The sequence below is a fragment of the Gallinula chloropus genome, assembly GCF_964237585.1.
Source record: "Gallinula chloropus genome assembly, chromosome: 1".
NCBI lineage: Eukaryota > Metazoa > Chordata > Aves > Gruiformes > Rallidae > Gallinula > Gallinula chloropus.
Window position 1 is genome coordinate 118,377,944 of NC_140085.1, and position 23,170 is coordinate 118,401,113.

The 23,170-nt window shown below is 46.8% G+C and overlaps 1 protein-coding gene across 1 annotated transcript in view; it reads right to left on the reverse strand.

The window, feature by feature from the left end:
* Positions 1–18,571, reverse strand: part of PRDM15 (PR/SET domain 15) — a 32,342-nt gene extending 13,771 nt beyond the window's left edge. The window contains exons 1-10 of the mRNA XM_084264791.1: positions 18,526–18,571; positions 15,039–15,132; positions 11,659–11,812; positions 8,825–9,077; positions 7,502–7,624; positions 4,946–5,044; positions 3,936–4,157; positions 3,135–3,270; positions 1,884–2,065; positions 864–958 (exon numbers count right to left, since the gene is read on the reverse strand). Of these exons, the coding sequence (XP_084120917.1) occupies positions 864–958; positions 1,884–2,065; positions 3,135–3,270; positions 3,936–4,157; positions 4,946–5,044; positions 7,502–7,624; positions 8,825–9,077; positions 11,659–11,812; positions 15,039–15,132; positions 18,526–18,562 (1,395 nt within the window). The 5' untranslated portion in view covers positions 18,563–18,571. The remainder of the gene's footprint in view (positions 1–863; positions 959–1,883; positions 2,066–3,134; positions 3,271–3,935; positions 4,158–4,945; positions 5,045–7,501; positions 7,625–8,824; positions 9,078–11,658; positions 11,813–15,038; positions 15,133–18,525) is intronic.
* Positions 18,572–23,170: the final 4,599 nt, after the last annotated feature.

Consider the following 23,170-nt stretch of genomic DNA (forward strand, 5'->3'; position numbering starts at 1 on the left):
TCTTTTCCCAGTTTCCTCCCTTCAGGAGGATATTTACATACACACTGATGTGAAATTCCCATGCTGTATCACCCTGCCAACCATGTCCCTGCACCTGAGCTCTCAGGGGGAAAAGAATAAATAAATAAATAAACAGTAGTAGACCATGCACGTCTGTGCATGTAACAGTCTTCCTAACGACCCCTGGTCCAACATGGAGACAGAAGTTCTGAGAAGCAGGGTGTTAACTGACTCATCCTCCAGCTCCAGAACCCATGTCAGCAACCCGAGAGCTCAGGACCATGATGCTGAGCAGCAATGGCAACACTCACTGGTAAAGGCCCCTGTATGGGCACGGTCAGTATTTACGCAGCACTGAAAGGCCCTCAGCTGCCAGCACGGGGCTGCTGCTGTGAGCTCTGTGGGCATACACACCTGCACACAGCCCTTAGTACCACTGCCTTTACCCAGAGAGTTACAAGTTAAATGATACTGCAGGTGGGGGGATCAATGAAACAGGGTGACAAAACGAAGACTTAGAACAACCCTATTTAGTACCAGAAACTAAAGTCAGATCCCACCTTTAGATCACATAGGTCCAGCTAACTCAAACTTGTCTTGCTGGAACTGATGCTTAAAGCCAACTTTCTATAGAAAATTCACACACAGAAAAAGGACTTGTATGCTCAAAGGCATGCCCACACTTTGCAAACTCCTCATCTGTTGTAATAGATGATGTCACCTCTCCCTATCAGTCTTGTCTCACTTATTCATGTGGGTATCTGCTCGCATACAACTGACCCAAGCTCCCCAGCCAGCACCTGTAAGCTCACAGTACATTTTCATCCCATCTCAGAAAGAGCCCGCTAGTCATTTCCACTCACTTCGTTCCTGCTGTGCTTGTAGGAGACATGCTGCTTCAAGCTCTCTTTACGGCTGAACAGCTTTGCGCACTCCTCGCATTTAAACAGTTTGTCACCTGAGGGGATCAATCCAGATAAAATAAAACAATAATAAAAAAAAAAGTAGTCAGTAACTGATAACAAGCAACTCCAGGCCAGACAGGGGAAACCAAAGCACAAGCGACTGTAAACAAACAGGCTAGTGATGAGAAGCTGTTTTAATTCAGAAGATCCAACAATAGATTTTAACCTTGCCCACCATTTCTGACAACAAGTTTGTTTGGTTCTCACATCCTTTTTCAGTGACTATTTTCCACATAATCCTTAGAAGGTGGTCATGGACCCCTGGAACTGCAGACTGCAAGCTAAAAAGCATTCAGCTGTTTTTCAGACATCTACAGAGCAATGTTATCCATGTGTCTGTGAAAGTGGGGGATGATATATATATGTGTCTATATTTAAAGAGAAGAATAGTTTTTGGAAATCCCATCACATCCTCACCCCTGTTTAAAGTATGTACCTAAACTCAAATTTTAAGTGTTCCGATTTCAACTTTCAACTAGCATTGTCTCCTGCTTTGGTCTGCAGAACTAAAAGACTTTCCTAGACAGAGCTGAAAGAAAAAGAGTGAAGAGAGAAGCAAGAAAGGGAAAAGGGGAGGACAAAAAAAAAGGGGGAAAGAGTAGAGAAGCCAAAGGGGAAATAAAGGAAAAGAAGAAAGAAGAAAAAGGGTGAAAAGAGGAAAAGAAGAGAGAAGAAAAAGGAAAAGCTGAAAAAGAAACAAGGGAAGAGAGAGGAAAAAAGGAAACAAGGGAAAAGAAAGCAGGGGGGAACGGGGAAAAACAGAAAAAAGGGGAGGGGAGAGGAAAAAAAGGAAAACAAAGACGATGAAAAAGCGCTCTTAAAATTACGTTTCTCAGTCCCTAAAAATAGCTCTTTTACTCAAAGGTGGACCCAACAAGAGACAAAATCAATAGGTAAGCGAGACAAAGGCAAACCCACCGTGGGAGCGGATGTGCCTGCTGAGGTTGCTGCTGTTCTGGAAGATCTTACTGCAGATACTGCACTGATAGACGCGCTTGTGCTCCCCGAGCTGTTTTATCAGCTTCCGCCGTATACCATGTCTACTGGAGAGAATTAAACTTCTTTTGAGGGACATGGTGTTTTGGTGATGAGCAAACCTACTGGATTAGAGAAAGAAAGGCAGGGACTGAAAGGTATCCCACAGGTTGCAAGAAAGAGTCCCACCAGCTGGCAAAAGCTAGAGGAGTGTTGTGCTCAGCTGCTGGCAGGAGAGGGGGGCTGGGAGCTTCCACTTTGCTGAGGCATCCCCCTGGGCCCCCTGGAAGCAGCAGATGTCAGAGTTTTGCTTGCTCCAGACCAGCTTCACCCAGCAAGGGAAAAAGTACCAGCCACCAGAGCAAGAGACTGTCTTTGCAGACCCCTCAGAGGAACAAAGGGCCTGTTCCACCTATCCTCCAAAAACACCAGCTCTGTTCCAGCTTAGAAAGCTCAGCAGTCTGCATGCAAAAGGCGTGTATGTGGGGTAAGAGGGCAGCAGAGCACAAAGCAGCAGAACCCTTCTATTTCCCAGCACAACCACCCGCTGGAATGCATTTTTGATGGCTGTGTTGTCTGCTAAAGACTTAAATGTATAGCATTACTAGCCAATTCTGAAACATCAAATGTTTTATTATACAAAAAGTAGCTCAAAAAGCCAATTTTACCAGGACAAAAAGACATAAAAGACTCTAATCAAATGATACTCAAGAGTCTCCCTGAGCTTCTGTTATAGTGCAGTTTTCCCCTCCCACTGCTTTAAACCTGAAGTATCACACGCTCAAACCAACATGAAGTCATTCAGGAGTTAAGATGATAAGTGAGACAGAATAATAATGGCTAGCATAATTTTTTGAGCAAGATTTACTTTGCCTCTTATTGCCAACACTCAACAGGAGTAGTATTTCACCTTGCAGCTGTGGGAGGCTTTTGGAAAGACACTGAATAAAAGCAGTAGCATGACAGAAAACAGAATTTTGGAGAATTTCACCACCACCATCTCACCATCTGCACACCACTCTCCAGTGCACAAGTCACCTTCGTGGCACTTGAAGTCAGTTCCTACAGCAGCGCGACGACACCGTTTTACGCTAACAAAGAGCATCTGTGAGCTCTGAAGTTAAGCAGAGCTGTTCCATGCTACATAATGTCAATTAAGCCTAAAAGGAAAAACCTGCATCTCAGAACACTTACTTTGACACTGAACTGATGTTATTTGTGGTGCTAGGCACCTTTCCTAAAACCAATTCCATAATTCTTTCTTCTGCAGCTGAAGGCAAGGCCACTTCTTCTGATGGGACCTCAGTTACAGCATCAGCCTCACGCTCCACTGCAAACACATAAAAATACAGTGTTAATGTGGATAGCTGGAAATACCACCTCAAATGCTTCTGTAATGAGATGTGGTGCTGGAGACGTTACTGGAGCACAAGTAACGGATTGTGAATGAGTAGGTAACACCTGCAAGATAGAGAAAGTGGCTACTGAATGACAAGCAAGACGTAGCCACCATCTCTTATGGAAGCATAATTTCTTACCTTTCCAAACTATTACTAAGGGATTGACTAGCCATCTTGAAATTTCCTACTACAACTACACTTCAAGGAAGGTAAGCTCTGAAAAAAGCCCCTTCCAAGAATAATCCTTCAGGTAGAAAGGAAAGTGTCTCCTCTTGAGAGGAAGGATGCTTTCTCTTGTGTTCCTTCTTTCAGAAAGCTAGGCAGGTGTCTCATAACCAGTATCCCGTGTTTCTCTGGGCCTCTCTGTTACTAAAACTATCAAAAGAGAATGCAGGTAATCTGCACAGAGGCGCTGCAACATCTAACATAGACAAAATTTCCTTAGAGGTAACTAACAAAGACTGTAAAAGCTTTAGGGATCTGACTGAAAAACCTCCCTCCTATCTCAGTACTACTTTTTAGGCCTTTCTGAGAAGGCATCACTATGGACATATGATGGGATATGTGCTTAGCATTTTCCTAAGTTTTGTTTTACCTGCAGAATCTTTCTCTTCAGCGACAAGAGGTGTTTCTGCTTTTGCTGTTTTGGGCTTTCGCCCTCGCCTAGCCTTCCTCCGGGAGTCTGTGGTGGCACTGGTGGCATCACAAATCACTGGCTGATCCACAGGGGAAGCCTCTGCTGCCTTCTCTGTAACAGTCTCATTTTGGCTGTTTTGGGGGGTACCTTTAGCTTGTTCCAGGTGACTCAGCAAGTGCTCTGGGTGGATGGGAAAGAACAAGAGAGTAAGGAGGAAAGAAACTGTCATGAAATACTCAAATGGACAGATCCAGTTTATACCTATCAGATTAATCTCACCTAGCTGAGACTCACTTTAGTTATTTCAAAAGCAGTCACAATACCTCCCTAAATAAAACCACACAGTTTATTGAGCACTGAAACAATTCAGGGTCTGAATATTTAAAGAGGTTTGTTAGATATCACTGGGAAAAGGTTGTGCCCCTGAGAATGGGTACATTTTTCCAAATGCCCAAGTTATTTAACAACCTAAGTCCTCTTTTCAAAAATGAATCCTCAGATGGTCAGAGCTCTTAAATATTCAAAGCTCTTTTACATTTCTTTCTTCTTTTGAAAACTGCAAATGAAATGGATGGAGGAAAATGTATTTCGTTACCTTTACTAAACCTGTGCCATAAATACCACACAGATTATACCACGAAGTGTAAGCTGGCATCACCGACCTTACACACTGCTCATGCAGTTCCCTATCCTTGATATTCCTACCGCTCCCACGTTATCTTCTAAACAAGATTTTTTTCTTCTAGATTCGACACCATAGCTGTTTGCCCAGAGACTGACCACTGCCATATCCAAAACAGCACTGTTTGACCTTCCACACTACCTTTTTTCTTAAAGGAACAGAAAAATTAAAACCTCTATCTTACTGCATCATAGCCAGGGTATGGCTTCCCAGTGCCCTGTTCTGGAAGAGCAGAAGTCTTCTGATGCTTCTCAGTCCTCTCTCATGAGTTTCTCGCACTTCTTACCTGTTAGCAGCTGAGGCTCCTGGAAAGCAGATGAACACACTTTACATGTCCACTGGCTGGACTCTGCTTCTGCAGCTCCACTGCCTTCTGGAGCGTTGGCTAAATCACAAGAAGAAATACCAAAAAGCTTTGAAAATGGGAAGGTAGTAAATCCCTGTAGCTTTGTTTATCTTGCAGTAACTCCCCGAGTATCACAGTTACGATTTAAGCAGTAGGAACCCCACAGGGGCAGCAGCAACAACCTCAGGGTCTTCCAAACACCAACACTTGAAACTTCAGAACAGATGAGAAGTCTGAACAGAAACTAAGTGATGTCAGGAGAGACTATCAGTGCTCTTGTAAAGTCTGGAGAGTCCCTTTATCGCTTTCTAAAGAACTGTAATTACCAAAGGCACAGCATAAAGCAATTTTTAGCACCTTTAGAACCGGGGATGCCAGTCCTCTTCTGGGTCACCTGAGGACTGAAGCAGGAGTAGCCTCTTTGCTCTCTCACTGAGTAAGAACATTTGGATTAACAGAAGTTGCAAGAAACCACTATATTTATGTTCTAATTAACATAACAGCTCATGCCAGATAAAGAAAATAAAGAAGACATAAGGGAGGAAATGGAACTGGAACAAAAAAAGAGAAGAAAATGGCTATTCTGCTCAGTCCACTGTCTTTACGTCCTTGGATGATGTGTCTGAGTTTGTCAACAGGATCTGATAACTGAACCAGATCAGAGATATTTTTGGTACACAAAAAGCTACCGTTCCAGAGTTTACAAGACTCTCCCAGAGGAGGAGTATGACACTGAAATTAGTTTAAGTGAATAGCAGCACAAACTGTGCCTCAGTTTCTGCCACAGATTTCCTGTGTGATTGTTAGCCAGTCAGTTAATCTCCCCCTGCCCGAGGAACCCATCTGTAAAGGGATGATAAATTTACTTCCTCCTTTTCACCGTTGGTTCTTAAACCTAAATAAAAGCTTCTCTGAGGCAAAGGTTGTTCCCTGCTACAAATTACATTCAACGTTCTGCACTACAGAGATATGATCTCACCCATGCTGTAATAAATAAATAAAAAACAGGTAGAGAATTCAGCAACAGAAACTCCTTCTTCACAGGCTACATAATAAAAAAAAACCCCTTATCTTGAAACCTCTGTCTGTGAGGCTAAAACCAGCAAACCTAATGCAAAGGTTCTGCATTGCTAAAAAAAAAGCAAAAAGTCTATTGGTAAGCAACACGTAAGCTACTCTGTCTCATCAAGTTGCAGGATAGTAAAACTGAAAAAGCACTACCTGCAAAACTGAAGGCAGCCTTGGAAAATTGTCCCTGACCCTGCCTCAAGCAGTAAACCTAGAAACCCTAGCTGTGTGCGCTGGTTTGCCATGCATAGTCAGGTCTTGTTGAGGTTCCTTTCTTCAGGCTTCCAGGGCAGCTGCAAGGCAGCCCAGTTTGCTTGGAAGCACAGATCTGTCAGCTGGAAACAGCTTTGTACGACCTGAGGAAAACAGTCAGGATCAAGAGAAGCATATTTTGGTTTGGAAACACCAAAACACTGCATCAGTAGGAACACCTTAGGGTTCCCAAAGTGTTAACAGGCAGCATTCTGTTTCTCTTGAGGCTGGACTTTCAGACAATGGGGTGAAGGACATAGGAAGAGCTGTTCAAATTCTTCATAGCTCCCCTCCAAGCCCTCCCGCAAAAATCAGTGATGCCAAACTGAAAGACAACTCCCCAGTCAACTTCACATTTCAGCGGTGACAGTATCTGCTGATGTAACTGCTCTGCACACACCTGCAACAACTCTCCTCCTCCTAGACACTTGTAGTAGGCAAAATTCAGCAAAGTAACCTTTGCAAAGAACACACCAGAAATGGCTGTCTCTTGATCCTGATCTTCACACTATCTATCAAGTTCAGTTTTAGACACAGCAGTGTGTGCTAAGTGGACTCTTAATGTCGTTGTTCCACTTATCAGAGATTATGAAGCAATGTGCCCTCCCCATAATCAACCTTGGGGACTGCGTTCCTCTGACACCACGAGTTATTTCCTGAGCCATATGTTCTTTGCCAAGAGTATCGGTACTACTAACGAGTTTATCTAAATTTCAGTTCCTGTAATCAAGCCCAGTCTGAACTCTAATAGGCTTTTGATATCAGCGTCCTTGTAATTTCCGAGCAGCTGCTCTTACGTTCACTCACAGGCTCACGCTTTCATCCAGCACCTGATCGTTTCGAACTATCACACTTTGCACGCAGAGCCTGAAGATTTTCTTTGGAAATATCCCAACACTAATCTCTTCCAAGGTCAGAAGCAGTTGTGGTTTCCATGAAAATCATCTGCCTAAAAGTTTATCGGCCCCTCTGTCACTTTTTAACCTGCATTTTGTATTATAAGGACCGGGCCTGTGAAAATTAAAAAGAAAAAATCCAGGCTTTGATGCCCTCTCTAAATTCCTATTTGCTAGAAGTTATATAACCTTAGTATCTGCACAGAAGTGGTGTACCTAACAGCTTTCTGGCTGTGGATCTGCCCTCTGTCTCTCTCAGAAACACTGTAATTTTGCATACCTGCTGGATCAGTTGCTGGTACACTGGATTTCTTCGTTTTTTTATGGGGTAAGACAACAGACGAAGGTTTTGATGAGCTTTTATTCCCCTCTTTATCAGAATCCATCACTACCAAGCACATATCTGTGAAGAGGAAAAACAGTTCCTTTACTTTCCAGACCCTTTCATTCTCTCTACTCTGTGCTGACGGCAGTAACCATGGGTCAGAAAGTTTTGCAAGCCTGCTATAGGGCAAAAACCAAACAAACATTCTCATGGAAAACCCTAACTGGGACATTCTTATGCCTGAATCTCATACAACGTGCCTTTTGTATTCCGGAGCATACAGAGAAGAGTGCTGAACAGAGAAAGCAGGACGTACCTAAACAGTATTTTAAAGTACCCATATGCCCACAAAAATACATGAACAGGTTAAATTAAAGAGGAAAAAGATGAAACCTCTCAGTTAATACCAAATGGAAACACCTTAGTATTCAGAAACCAGTTAAGGGCATTGATTCAGCTGCAGTACGTAAGACTCTGCTCACCATCAAGGCCAGCCACAGAGCATGTTGATGACAATGGCCTCTCCCCAAGCCATTTGTCACCCCAAATTGTACTCAGAATAGCAGAAATACCATTTGGGAAGTCCTCCCAACTCAAGATCAGAAAGTAAAAGCCCTTGCAATACTAAAGGATCACGTCACACCTTTTAGCTGCAGAAATGCAAAAGAAGAAGAAAACAAAAGGGTGGAGGAACAAGAGACTTCTGTCAATTTGAATTCAGATTCTAAAAAATCTGCTGTCTTTATTTGCCAAGCACAAGTGCAGCTGTGTGAAATGGCAGTTCACTCTTAAGCTAATATTTTATTCTGGTAGGTCCCATGTAAGGCTGCGTAAGATAGAAGTAGCTTTTTAGAACTGTCTAACAGTTCTGAGCAAAACATTTTCACCATAACTGAGCAAGAATGGCTTCCTTAGCAAATGTGCATGTACATTTAGACTGACACTGATGCTTGGGCTCCTTTGTTCTTCTACCCAGAAATGTTTTCAATGCAGCCACCAGTTTGTTTGTTAAGAACTATTTATTCATTTCTTCCACTCTGAAGAGGCTGAATCATCAACTAGGCCACTTGTCTTCAAAATCTCAGATATATGATGCTTAAGAATCTATGCTTTCCTTTTGCTGGACAACCACGTATGCAGGTTAGCCTGACTCTAAAGGCCAGCAACTTCAGGGTCAGAGCCTATTTGGTGAACAGCACTGTCAACTACAACAGTAGGGGACTATGGGTCTCCCTCAGGACTGGGCCCTTAGGAAGGAAAAAAGGCCCCCACACATACCATTGGCAATACTAGTGACCTGCTTCAGCACTGGCTTTTCCATTTTTTTGGCGTAAAAAGCTGCATACCACACTCGCAGCTCAGTTCCTGGTGGGATGTCCCGGGAGGTGGTGAAGTAAATATCATTGTCATGCTGGAAGGCAGTTAAGTTTTGATGCTCATATTCGGTGGCTGGTCGCACCATCATCATCCAGTTGCAATCATCTTCATTTGAGGTGTCAAAATATACCAGGGGCCCATCCTTCTGGAAGACCTGCCAAGCAAAATACATGTATAATAAAAAGCAATTCCAAGTTTAGAATTTTTATTCTCTGCTTTTGCAATGGCTTCCATTCAGTGTATGTGAGGGACAAAGCAAACCTCAACACTTCCATCAGGCGTGTTTCACGTATCAGTCACATCTTCAGAGGACAGACTACTAGGGGCAGGACGAAAACAAACTCCACTTCTGTCCTAAGAATTCCTGCTACAGATACCAATTTCTCCACAAGATTTGAATGAGTGAATACAGGAGAATGGAGGGGGATCCACAGAGCGTGCTGTGAAATACCCATCAGCCCAAGTCGCATTTCTATGTCTGTCCTTCTGAGTTAGTGTTGCGGTTAAACCCTGCAGGCAGCTAAAGTAACCACACAGCTCGCTCAGACCTCCCACAATGGGAGGTAAAACAAGGTAAAACGTGTGGTTTGAGATAAAGATGGTTTAACAGGGCAGAAAAGGCAGACATAAATAATGGTGACAACAATGATAATAATTTAATAATAATGTACAACACCAGTGATGCACAGCACAATTGCTCACCAGCTAAAGCCAGTGCTCAGGTAGTTCCTGAGCCACCTGCCTCCTGGCCAACCCCCTAGTTATATACAGAGCATGACATCATACCTAAAGGACAACACAGCCATTGGTCACAGCCAACATGGGTTCAGAAGAGGAAGGTCCTGTCTATCATTTCCTTTTATGACAAGGTCACCCGGCTGGCTGACCAAGGGAAACCAGTTCATGTTATCTTTTTGGATTTCAGTAAGGCTTTTGACACTGTCTCACAGCATCTTGCTGGACAAAGCATCCAGCACACAACTAGACAAAGACATAATGCATTGGGTGGGCAATTGGCTGACAGGTCGGTCCCAGAGGGGGATAATGAATGGGGTTACATCAGGCTGGCAGCCAGTCACATTTTCATAAATGATGGGGACACAGGACAAGAGGGTGTCTAAAGCAAATTTGCAGATGACACCAAACTGGGAGGAGCTGTTGACTCCATTGAGGGTGGAGAGGTCATACAGAGACCTGGGCAGATGAGAGAGCTGGGCCATCACCAACAGCCTGAAGTTTAACAAGGGCAAGTGCCAGATTCTGCACCTGGGAAGGGGCAACCCTGGCTGCACACACAGACCGCGGGATCAGATGCTGGAGGCCAGACATGCTGAGAGGGATTTGGAGGTTTTGGTCGACAGCAAGTTAAACACAGGCCAGGAGGGCCAACCACATCCTGGGGTGCATCAAGCACTGTATGGCCAGCTGGTCCAAGGAGGGGATTGTCCTGCTCACACTGCGCTGGTGCAGCCTCACCTAAAGTACTGGGTGCAGTTTTGGGCACCACAGTACAAGAGGGACATAAAAACATTGGAGAGTGCCCAGAGAAGGGCAGCAAGGATGGTGAAGGGTCTGGAGGGGAAGTCTTATGAGGAGAGGCTGAAGTCCCTTGGTTTGTTGAGCCTGGAGGAGGCTGAGGGGAGACCTCATCACTGTCTGTGGCTTCTTGATGAGGGGAAGCAAAGGGGCAGGTGCTGATCTCCCTTTGGCGGCCAGTGACAGAACCCAAGGGAACAGCATGAAGATGCAACAGGGGATGTTTAGGCTGGATATTAGGAGGAGGCTTTTTACTGAGAGGGTGGTTGGGCACTGGAACAGGCTCCCCAGGGAAGGGGTCATATCACTGAGCTTGACTGAGTTCAGGAAGCCTCTGGACGATGACCTCAGTCACATGCTCTGACTTGTCTGGCCCTGTGTCGAGCCAGGAGTTGGATTTGATGATCCTTATGGGTCCCTTCCAACTTAGGATATTCTGTGATTCTTTGATTCTATATATGGTATGGAATACCACTTGTGTCAGTCTGGGTTAGCTGTCCTGTCTGTGTCTCCTCCCAGCTTCTTAGATGCCCAGCCTTCTCGTTGGCAGGGCAGTATGAGAAGCTGAAATGTCCTTGACTGATTTGCAACAACCAAAACATCAGTGTTACCAACTTTATTCTCAACCTAAATCCAAACACAGCACTATACCAGCAGCTAGGAAGAAAAACAACTCCAAAACAAGTCCAAAATGAAGACAGTTACTGAAACTGTGAGACTGAATTCAACTTTTACCATAGCATTTTTCCTACCAAACTCGTCAAGAGAAGAATAAAACAAATGCATTGCAGTAAAAAATATTTACTCTGTGTGTTCCATAAACCTAATGCACCTGCCACTCATGAAATAAATACAATCAAATTGAAGAGACTATGGAAAACAACTGAAATGAACTGCTGTAGTCCTTGCCCCTCTTGTATCAACCCACACAGAAGGTGAAAGACAAGCAGTTTTGCTGACTGCATCCTAGCCCTATCTCCTAAATTATGTTCACTTCAAGCCTGCAGAATGAGCCTTTACTTTGGTTCTTCTATGTCTTGTCCAGAGAATGCTTGTTTAGTTAGTCCGTTACACGATGCGCCTAAAACGTGCCCCAAGTAACAGCCCTACACACATTTTTTTTTCCATACTGGTAGACAGCATAACATCATCAGGGGTAAAACCGACTCAGTTGATGCTTTTTATGTTCCATGTCTTACCTTCAGGGGAAAAACAGATTCTTTTTCCAGCTTGGCAACTCTCTTGGATTCGAATGGGCCAAACTGGGTACGTTTCACTAGCTGAGTCAGAGCAAATACTCCTTCAGTCCCATCTTCCAACTGTCTTATCTCCAAATTGGAAGGCAGAGATGATCTAAAAAATGAAGAGACAATTGAGAAAAAACAATTATACGTGGGACAAAACTGCAGGATTCCATGGAAGAACCAAGTCAGCCTGTATTTCTGCTCTCTCCAGTGACAGAAAACATTTTTAAAATTTTATTTCTACAAGGATTTATAAACAGAGGAGAATAACTATCAGCAGTAGTGGAGGGCTGAGTCAGTGATTACTTGAGAGAGCTGAATAATCTGGCAACCTGACAGGCTGCACCTGAGGGTGCTGATGCAGCAGTCCAAGACCATAGTGAGACTATACTCTGTCACCTTGGAAAGACCGTGAGCATCAGGGAGGATTGTCTGATGACTGGAGAAAGACAAATGTGGCACCCATCTTCACAAAAAAACTGAAAGGAAGATACAAGGAACTACAGTTTGGACAGCCTCACTTCAGCCTGTGGGAAAATTATGGAACAAGACCTTGTGGGAGGCATCTATGGACATGGGAGGTGACAGTGACTGGAAACAATCACCATGGACTGATTAAGGGCCACTCATGCCTGACAAACCATTTGCCTTCCATGATAAAATTACCAGGTCTGCAGATGAAGGAAGAGAAGTGGATGTCACTTCCCTCCTTGACTTTACAAGGCTTTCAACACTGCTGATATTCTTGTACCCAAGTCGGAGTGTTATGGTGTGAATGGGTACACCACTAATACAGCCAGTAACTTGATGAGTGGTCAGAGTCATGGTCAATGGTTCTTACTCTACCTGGAGACCAGTAACAACTGGGGCACAGCAGAGATCTGTGCTGGAAACTATTATAGAATCACAGAATGGTTTATGTTAGAAAAGGTCTCAAAGCCCATCTGGTTCCAACCCCCTGCCATGGGCTGGGACACCCTCCACCAGACTGGGCTGCCCAAAGCCCCATCCAACCTGGCCTTGAACACTGCTGAGGGGGGCAGCCACAGCTTCTCTGGGCAGTCTGTGCCAGCGCCTCGCTGCACTCACAGGGAAGAGGTGCTCCAGCCCTCTGGTCATCTTTGTGGCCTCTTCTGGACTTGCTTCAAAAGCTCAATGTCTTTCTTGTAAGGGAGAAGAACCTGTCCTGTTTTAACACTTTTACCAATCATCTAGATGGGGCAATGGAGTGCACTCATCCAATTTGCAGAAGGGCACAATCAGTATGTCTGAAGGCAGGACTGGAGAGATACACAGAGAGGAACCATAGGAAATTCCAAGGACAAATGCAAAGTCCTGCACCTGGGAAGGAAAAAGCCCTAGTGATGGTATTGGCTGGGAGAAAGACCCTGGGGTGGTAGACAGCAAGCTGGACATGAGGCTACAACATGTCCCAGCACAAAAAAGCATCAAATTCACGTTGAATGGCACAAACTTGAGCAGCCAACAGACTGAAGCAAGTGATTGTGCTCCTCTGCTCAGCACTTGCTATGTCCCAGCTACCTACTGCCTCCTGTTTTGGGTCCCCAATACAAGGCAACCCTGTTTTTTTCAGCTCTGTGCTAACAGATGAAAAGCTGAAAATAATCAGACAGGCTACTGACTGCTCTGTAGAAGTTGACACTGGCAGATCCATTGTCCTGTCTAGATGAAGAGAAATGCAACATTGCAACCTTAGCGATAAGCAAATGAATCGAGAAATGCTTTCAGTTTTAGTAACAGAACATGCAGTGTTAGAGACAGGGAAGTTCAGGAGATGTTTACCACTTCTTTTCTAACCATAAAGCATTCATTTTATCTTTTCAGTACGACAGAAGAAACAATGATCATGTGGTTAAGCAACTAGACTGTTTTTTGTGAGATTCATATCCAGTTTGTGGTTAAGCTTGCCCTCAACCTCAGACAACTCACTCTCTCTGCTACCATTCCCCAGATGTAAAATAAAGGCCACAGTTATATTTCCTCTTTTTCTGTTTTCAGCTGTACACTCTTCAGAAAAATAAAGACATTTTTCTGTAACACAGCCGGTTTTAAACTTTTATTTCAAATCCAGTATCCAGCAGCCAATGCTTCCACTAGGGCACACTTCCACATCTGCACGTCAAAAAAGGCTGAAAAACAGTGCCTGCACCCTATCTGCAAACCATCACAGTGGGTCACGATGCTATTTCTCCACCATACAAATAAATAAGAAATTATAGTTTAACTTGCCATGCAATCTGCTTAGTACAGACTAGAGACTTCCTGCACTGCCAGTTTCCATGTGTTAAGAAAAGCACTTCCATCTATCACCAGCTTCAATTATTCCAGTGGGCATTTTTGAAATCACCCTCAAGAACAAAGCACCTCTGATGTCCCGGCTGTTAAGACAGCATCCTGCCTGGGCACAGAGGGGTCACGGCACCCGCACAGCAGACCCAACACATTCACTATTTGTTACAAATCAATCCTGGTAATACACAGTATGGCCTGCACAGCCAGCACGCGTCAGACTTGCTGCCCACACGCCCAAGTTTTCCATCCCTGACTTCCCAACGAGCAGTACAGAAGCCCTCAGTACATTATATACGATACATGAAGCCATTTGAACTTTCTTCCCTTCTTGGCTCTGCACTGCATCTTCACAGTAGCTGTTTCTTTTCCTTTTCCTTGGCCCTACGCTTTACACCTTAATATGAAATTCACTGTCAACACCTGATTGCCTTTCTCTGTAAAAATCACTATTCAGTGTTGTTTTCTCCTAATTAGATTTGATCTATTTGTTTCTTTTGGCAAGCACGAATGTTTCTGCTGTGCTGCCACGGGTTTTTCTGACAGAAGCATTACCCCATTATCATTTGCAAAGACTCAAAACAATAACAATTTGTTTTCCTCCTCAGTGGAGGGATTACAGAGGTTATGCTAAGCAGGAGGATACAACCATCCATACGAATGAGAAACCCTCACACACTTTTCTGAAATTAATACAGTACATCTGAGGAGGGGAAAAAATTGCAGGTACCCAACCAAGACAGAAGTCAGCACCCGATCTGGTGCTGTATGCCTTTCTGACAGAAACCTCAGCAAAAAAGCAGCCAAGTCCTGATGAGCAGCAAGTTGAGGTTTTTTTGCTTCTCCTCAGTAGAGCACCTAAGTGTGTGCATCAATTTTTCTATTTAATCATGCCATGTGCTTTCCACAGACTGGGACTCCGCTCTTCAGCTGTCACAGCATGAGACCCGTTAAACAGCAGATACGCTTTAAAGAACTAACATGTGCGTGCTGAGTTAGTCAGAACTAACACGAATGTTCCTTACCTTGCCCTGCTCAACACAAAGGAGTCTTTGACTGTCACCACAGGGCCCAGTTCGGGACACTCTGAATCATGATACTGCCCACAGTCCTCGCACCCTGCAAGGAAGCAGACAGCATAGAGAAAAGCTGATGGGAAACACTTTTGTAAGATACATGCCTCCTCCTTTCAAGAGCCAAATACAAAATCCAGCACCAAGCAAAACACAGACATTTAAAGGCAAAAGTTTATTTATACTACTTAACATGTATAATTACACATCAAGTCGACAGCTGGCATCTGTGTAGGTGAGATAACACAAACCATGATCAGTACTATCAGGAGACAGCTGCTGAAATTCTGTCTCAAAGGAAAATAATTGCCTTGCACCCACAGTAAATATTCTGCTTAAAGATGTCATCATTCTTCTGATAAAGCGCTGTAACATTTAGCAGCTAAAGAAAACCACGTTACTGCACTGGAACCCAGGCTTTTAGAAACAGCTTGGGCAACACGGTCTTCTTAGCGACAGGAGGCACAAGCCCAGAACCAGCAGCAGAGCTGGCACAGGCCTGAGCAGGGCATGAGCGCACCGTGGGAGCACAGCTCTGCCTGGAGCCCTGCCTGGCCTGCTCGCGCTCCTCGCCCGCGGCGCAGGGAGAGACTCCTCTGCGATACCTTCTGGTGCCTCTCCAAACAAGCCAGCGGCCCGCGCGTTACGCTTTGGCCACTTCTTACCTCACTCTCAGCTTACCTAAATGAACTTCCAGTTTCAGTGGCTGTATATTACACAGAACCAAATGGTTCCTAAGAAACCATTTTCAGACCAGGATAATTTGAGGCTTTCTAAAATAAGCCAATTTAACAGCATTTCAAATGTGTATGCATTGCCTCGCTGTGAAAAACAGCTGCCAAACTGCCCTGCCTGGGCAGCTGCTGACACAGCTTAAGAAGAGACCATCGCACGGGGGTTGTATTCCTACAGCGCGATTTCCATCTGACCTCCATGCTAACAAGGGCAAGTTGGGTAACCCTAGTAAAGGGGCAAAGTAGAGGGTGGTTACACCCTGTTTGGGAAGAGAACATTCCAGGGTAGGTCCCCTCTGGTACAGCTACTCTGTACTCCTAACTGGAAAACTCTCCTTCCCAGTATTTGACCCAGTGAACTAACAAAAGGATTTCTTCTAAGACATGGAAAAGAGATTCCCGAATTGCAACACACAGCTCCACGTTGTTTCTTCTTCTGGCAACAAAAAGAGCTCAGCAGTGAAAACCCCCACACATCTGAGAAACAGCAGTACCAGCCCGTGCAACCCCCGCACCCGGCTGCTGTGCCCTGCACAGCTGTTGGTGCTGGCCTCTGGCGAACCATGGAACAAACAGCCAGCTTCTCCCATCAGATTCTTTTTCAGCTGAATAAATTTCCCAGTCCAGTTTGCTGTGCAGCACCAGACAGCTGTACCAGAGGAAAGGATCGGATCAGCGAGCACATGCTATCTTCATACCACCAGCACCAAAACTAAGCCTACAGCCAAATGGCCTCCCCTGTCCTGCGCTGTTTACCACCATCACCCCCCATTACGTGTGCCTGTGGCTCCTGCTGCCCTTAATGTTACTGACATAATCTGGGTTCAATATAAATTTCCAAAAGCAGAGAAGGTGGCAGAACCACAGAGGAATGTGTAAACCAGACTGCTGAAAAGAACAGGATTACCATCCACAAAGGGTTGTCATAACCAATCGGGACAGAAAGGAGTAGGTGGAGTGACAGCTTTTTTAACTGGGTTTGCAGCCAAAGGAAACAAAGCATTTCATCATTCCCCTTACCTTTTGAGTTCACCCAGGCAGCCCTCACTTCTGCAAAGACAGCCACCACAGGTTCAACAAGGTGCAGGCAGCACTGTCTGAAACTACACGCAGGAATAAGCTACCCGTTTCTCTGACTCCTCTGTGGATGGGCTATCAAAGCAGGGGGAATATGATACTGACACTGTGCAGTGTGTCTCTCCACACGTGAAGGATGCCCTACAGCAGCCGTTCCCCGAGGCTGCTACGGTTACTGTATGTGACACTTCCCAGAGATTATGGCCCCAGGAGAAGTACAAAGCTAACCACGGGGATAAATGGTAAAATAACCTGGGGGGGAGTATGTTCACAGGCTTCTATTAAACATGCTCCAAAACTCTTTTGTGTCTGTGGAGTATGTACTTGATTATGCTATGGGAGTGTACACTATCATATATGCCAACTAATTTTTTCAGAACATAAGCAGTCCCCATGTACCATGGGAAAAACTTAAAGAAAACACAAGAAAGATCAAAAAAGTCAATGACCACAGCCTCCACTGGAAGGGGGAAAGTCACGTTGTGTGACATCTCCTATCTGTGCAGCTAGGGAATGGCATCACATCCCCATCCTTGCTGCTATCCACCAGGGTCTTTTTATGAAGGGGAAAGTTAAGGTAACTTTACCACTGGTATCTGCAATTCAATAAAAATACCTATTGAGTCATCACAGTTTTTGAAGGAACCCTGGTCAGTCTGTGGTGGAGTGAAAAGTGCAAGTGGATCTTTCTGATACAGTTGCCATAAGGCTAATGTGCAGCCCTGGAGCCACCAGGGGTAAAAGGCTGTGGATCCACACCACCAAAGAAACACACTCCACCATGCTCTTCCCAGATCAGGTCCACAATATCTGGGCCCTCCCTCCTCATGCAAGCAGGTTAGTGGACAACTCTAAGCTTTTTTTGACTGTAACACGAGATCCTGCATGGCCAGGATGGTGATAAAGGAGAGGCTGCAGGGCTAGCGTGCCACTGGGAAACAAGCCTACTAGCCAAGCTCCTTCCAGCATGGCACACTGCCCACCACACTCCCTGGGCACACCAGCCTCTCCTCCTGCACAACGACCCCATGAGTCCAGATCCCAGGTCACGGAGCCCACTCTGGCACGCAGGGTAGTGCAGAAGGCAGGTCACAAAGCCGAGCTGCACCAAGCGCAGGCACACCCGCAGGGGCACAAGGAAATGTGGTGAGTGGCATGACTGAGACTCGTCACGGCAGCTGGTGCATCTCAAACTGGGCTTATCCAGAGAGAAAAACAAGCCTGCATCCTCCTCCTGTGGAGATGCGGATTTTTCACTCTCTCTAGAGGTCAGGCTTTCTCACAGACACCACCAGTTGCTAAAGCTGGCTATATAAATGAATATATATATATATATACACACACACACACACACACTAGTGGTAGTCCCTCAATCTCATTTCAGTCATGAAAAAGCTGTTCTGCTGACACACATTCAGAGGTCTCTGTGTGTTTGCCAACAAAACCAGGAGAATGTGTACAGCTAAAATGAGCAACCTTCCCTCTACTCCTCCATAAGCTGTTTGAGCTTCCTTCACATAGATACATTTCTAAACAAAAACTTAGTCTGCTTTAGTCTTTAATTTCAGACATTCTGGGTAAACAAGTCATATTGTGAAATGCAGATCACTTTCGTTTCCAATACTTACAAATAAACATAGTCTCCTCACTGCCATCTTCAGCCATGTTTTAAACCTGCCAAAATAACAAAAGATTAAGTTAGTTCTGAATTACTTTTACTGTCTGTATTATTGAAGCATCCCTCCATGGAGTAATGATGCTGACTGATCCAGAGCACACCCAAACACACCGCTGTCCCTGCAGGAGTATCAGTGGAAAGTTAAAGAAATTAAACTTGCTAAAAACACCCCAGTGACTGCTGTATCACTGCCCGTGTTGCTGAAAACACTACCAAAAAGCCTACATGTCTGCAGATTCACAGGCATTTCTCTGTGAGGTGACTCTGTCTCATGCAGTTCCCCCATCCCACCTCTCCCCAGCCTCCAGCCATTCCTGCGTGTCCCTGCACTCCAGCTATAAGCTCCTTCAGAGCCTCAGAACAAGCAGGGCGAGAGGACTAATCCAAGCCAGCAACAACCCCTGTGAAAACAAGGCCCATCTGGTTCAGTGCAACGTTTTGTTCAACAGGAGCTTAAAAAATTATTCCTGAAGGGTGGGTTACTTACTTAATAAATATAATGATCTTATGAATCTGCAGATACAATCACAGATTTGTTCCAAAGGCAAAGTTATACTCTGGTAACAAGAATCAGAAAACCTGGGAAAACAAATCCCATCTCCATCACTGATCTTCCATGAAACTGTAACTCAGCAATTTGTTTTTACCCATGAAATAAGGATAATCTATATTCCCTTTTATAAATCAGTTTTGGCAGTAGGCATTAAAGACTTGCATACACACTGTTAATTGATCCTCAATGATGTCTAGACAATCTAAATTATAGTTGACAGAAAACGTATGACTGTTTATGCCTAAGACAACAAAAGCAGGATCTGGAAGACAGTTTTCCCTTTTCTAACCACAAACAGGCTTCTCCTCCTTTCAGTTTTTCCAAAGCCATAGGGAGAAGCAAAGCAACACAAAGATCATGGCCCAAGTCTAGGAGAGAATGAGGCGTCAGAGACAGCAAGCACACTGGTCATGAAGAAAACAAGACAGTGTAAGACACTGAAGCTGTGAGAGGGGGGAGGACAGGAGAGGAAGCGTGAATGAAGACACACTAAGCCAGCAGAGCCCCGTTCAGAAAAAAAGACAAAGCATTTGCTACTATAACAACAAAGGCTGAGCCAAAGATATGCACAAGCACAGCCATGACTCAGGATCAGTGCAGGGGCAGGAGGAGTTACGAGTTCAACACTCTTGCACATTGATGCGCCATATGCTCTGCCTGGGTGGGCCACGGAAACATGCCTCTGGCTGGAGCCTGGAACGGCAGCTACGCCTGCACAGGTCCTGGCTCTACTGACTTCTCAGCACAGCACAACCCCTGTCCCACACAACCCCTTTCACTGTTTCAGGAAGGCCTCCATACCTGTGCCAAGGCTGCTGCTTAACATCATGATGGCACCTGGGCATGCCGGGGAGCAGCGTCTCAAGGGCGGATGCCAGCTGCGCCCACGCTCCGCTCCACCCCGAGCCTCCGCCAGGAGCAGCGAACAGGTTCCTTTGCCAATCCGTAGGCTACTCCCAGTTAGCAGAGAGACAGATGCGCTGGCTGGGAAGCCAGCCTATCGACTGATGGGAACGCAAAGGGACACATGGTCGCTGGGGCTCCTGGTCACGGCGGGAGGGATCCTGCTGCTCAGTTACCTCCTCCGTTTGAGGAGGATTTTGGTCACTGTATTTGGGCACCCTGGCATCCCCCCACAACAGCCCATCCCAAGCACTGCCCTCGCCAGCTCCACTGAACGTCAACAGCATGATCTCTCCTAATACCTGCCCTCCCCAGTAAGGGGCCAGCACTGCCCATCTGTGGGGCCTTCCTTCACTGCAGCATCTGGGGACTAAACCCCTCCACCAAAACGCTTCAACACTCATACAAAAACCCACCGCTAGGTACAAGCAGCAATCTGGGGGCTTTCCCAAAAGCCCGTTTCCTGAAAGCACTGTAAATGATGCAACAGGGATCGAGGGAAGCCCAGAGCAGAACCCCTCAAAACAAAGCCACAGAAGGCGATTCGTAGGTTGAAGTCAAGAACTTTGCTTTGCTTTTTAACCAAGATGTTTTCTGGATGCTCTGCTCTGTTCCAAGAGGTGCTCGTGCAGTTATTTTTAGATAGTTTATGTCCTGACAAGACTTTAATCCTAAATATGGCTGAATTAACAAATACTCCTCTCAGTCAATGGTTCAGATATGCAGGAGAGACAGTGCAGCAATACAGCTGTGTGACCTGCTCGTCAAAGGCGCTCCACCTCTCAGACTTTGCTGTGTCACCCTCTCCCCAAACAGCAGGCTGACGACAGCGACATAGGGGCAGAGAAATCACAGTAGCATAAATGCTGCTCAAGGTGATGGGAAGAAACCAGCAAACCTGCTTTTTGTAGCAATTACTTTCATTTTCCGCATCACAACATTTTTGCTTCGTCACCCGTCTTCCCTACGCTCAGCACAGCGACCCGCTGCGCCCCGAATTAAACTGGAACGGGTAATGCACTACACACCAAATTAACTCATATCTCAACACACAGGTGCCAAAAAGAGGACCACCTAGCACTGCAGATTCCTGCGGGGTCTCTTCCTCCTCCCCCCCCACCTTCCTACTTTACAGGAAGGAAGCATTGCGCTCAAGTGGGTTTAACAATTTGGCTTCACAAACACATGATATTTCTCACCCGTAGACTTCAAAACTCCTCACAAATCTCAACTGTATTTCCCAAGAGTTTTTTTTTTAATAAATGACCTTAAGCCACCCTACCTCACATGATGGCACCAAAGACAGACTTTGTGGAGCTTTTCGACCCTTATCTGCTGTTGCTCAAGGCCATGTCTGCTGTGTTTGGGTTTTTTTCCTTTCAAGTATTTGTATCAGAAAAATATTCCATTAAGTCACTCATCCTACCCCACACAATTACGTCTTCTCTTGCAGAGACAATCAAAGCTTCTGGGAATTCCAGTTAGTTTTATATAAAACAAGAGAGCAACGATTAAGCAGTGAATAATCAGGTGAAAAGCTACATGAAAGAAATCAGACTACAAGGCCTAACGCTGACCGTGCTTTTTTTGCAGAGCCAATGGAAGTGATTCTGCACCCAAGAGCAGAGCACACAGCTCTGTCTGTAACACAGGCCTCTCCACGCTCTGGAACTCGAGGGAACCCAAACGAAGACCCAGAGGGGCTGCAAAGTCACGGGTGTCTGCTTGTGGAGTGTGACACCCACTGTCAGGGAACCACTCTGGCCTATCCAAAGGCCTAAGACCTGGTATGTACCAAACCGCTGAAGAAAGAAATCAGCCTCCAGCTGTGTACCCAGTAATTCCGATCTCCTGCATGGATTTAAAAACAGGTAAGCATCTAAAAAAACCCCAAACCAAACCAGAAAACCAAAAAAAAAAAACCCCACAAAACCCGAATTGATCTGAATTTAATGGCTAAGTAAAATTAAAGTCTCTCCTTCCCTCAGCGTTCGCGGAGCTGGGCAGCACACTGCCGGCTGGCTTGAAAGGCCGCCCCGGGGACGGTGTCAGGGCGTGCGGGAGCAGAGCGCACGTTACGAGCTCCCTGGCTTCGCCTCGCTCCCCACCCAAGCCCGGGCTGCTCCCGGCGGGGCACCCGGTACCTCCGGGAGGCCTCGCACCGCAGCCGGAGCCGCCGCAGGAGGGGAGAGCCCCGGGCGCGGGTGCGTACAGTGGCTGTTGGGTCTCCGCCGCCCCCGCGGCCGCGGGGAGGGCCAAGGTCTCTTCAGTGAGCGTGGGCGGAACGTGCCGCAGGAGGCACCGCGCACCGGGGGGCGGCTTCCCCGCGTCCTGCGCCTTGTTCCAGGAGGCACCTCAGCGACCCAGGGCAGGGCAAAGGTCGAGCCGCCAGCCCGCGGGTCACCCGTCGGCCCTGCCGCCGCTAAACGCCGGGTCCCGCACTCGGTTACCGGAGCCGCCTCCTCCCCTTTGGATCCCGCCCTCACATCGCCGCTCCGAGGCGAATCCGTGCCCCGCCGAGTCGCTTCCCAGCGGCCGGGCGGCTGCCTCCCCGCAGCCCCGCGCCCCGGCCGGCGGCGGGGAAACGCGTCTGGCGGCGGCACCGGCCCCAACGGGGCCGCTTGCTTCGCGGGGCCCGCGCATCCCCTTTCACGAAGGGCTCTACCGGCCGAGCCCCGCCTGCGGGGCCGGACCCCCGCCCCGCCGTTACACAGCCCCGGCCGATCGCCGCCGCGAGGGCTGCGCCTGCCCGCCTGACACGCCGCCCCGGCGGGGCCGGCGCCCGGCGGCGGGGCCGGAGCCTCCCGGCGCCGCGGGGTGTGTGTGAGGGGGTGCGAGTGCGCGTCGTTTGCGCGGGAGGGGGAGGGGGGTGAGGCCTCCAGCCCAGCCCCGCGCCCGCCACGGGCACGACTGGAGCTGACCGGTGGGACCGCGCCGCAGCCGCCGGGAGCCCGGCGGGCGGCGGGGCCCGGCCGGGGATCCGGGAGCGGCTCCGCCGGGTTTTGCCTCGGACCCGCCTCGCCCCCCTCCCTACTGCCCTCCCTCCGCGCGCCGCGGCGCGGCCGCTGTAACAAAGAACAGGCGGCATGGAGGAGGAGGAGGAGGAGGAAGAGGAGGCGGCGGAGGAGGAGGAGGGGGC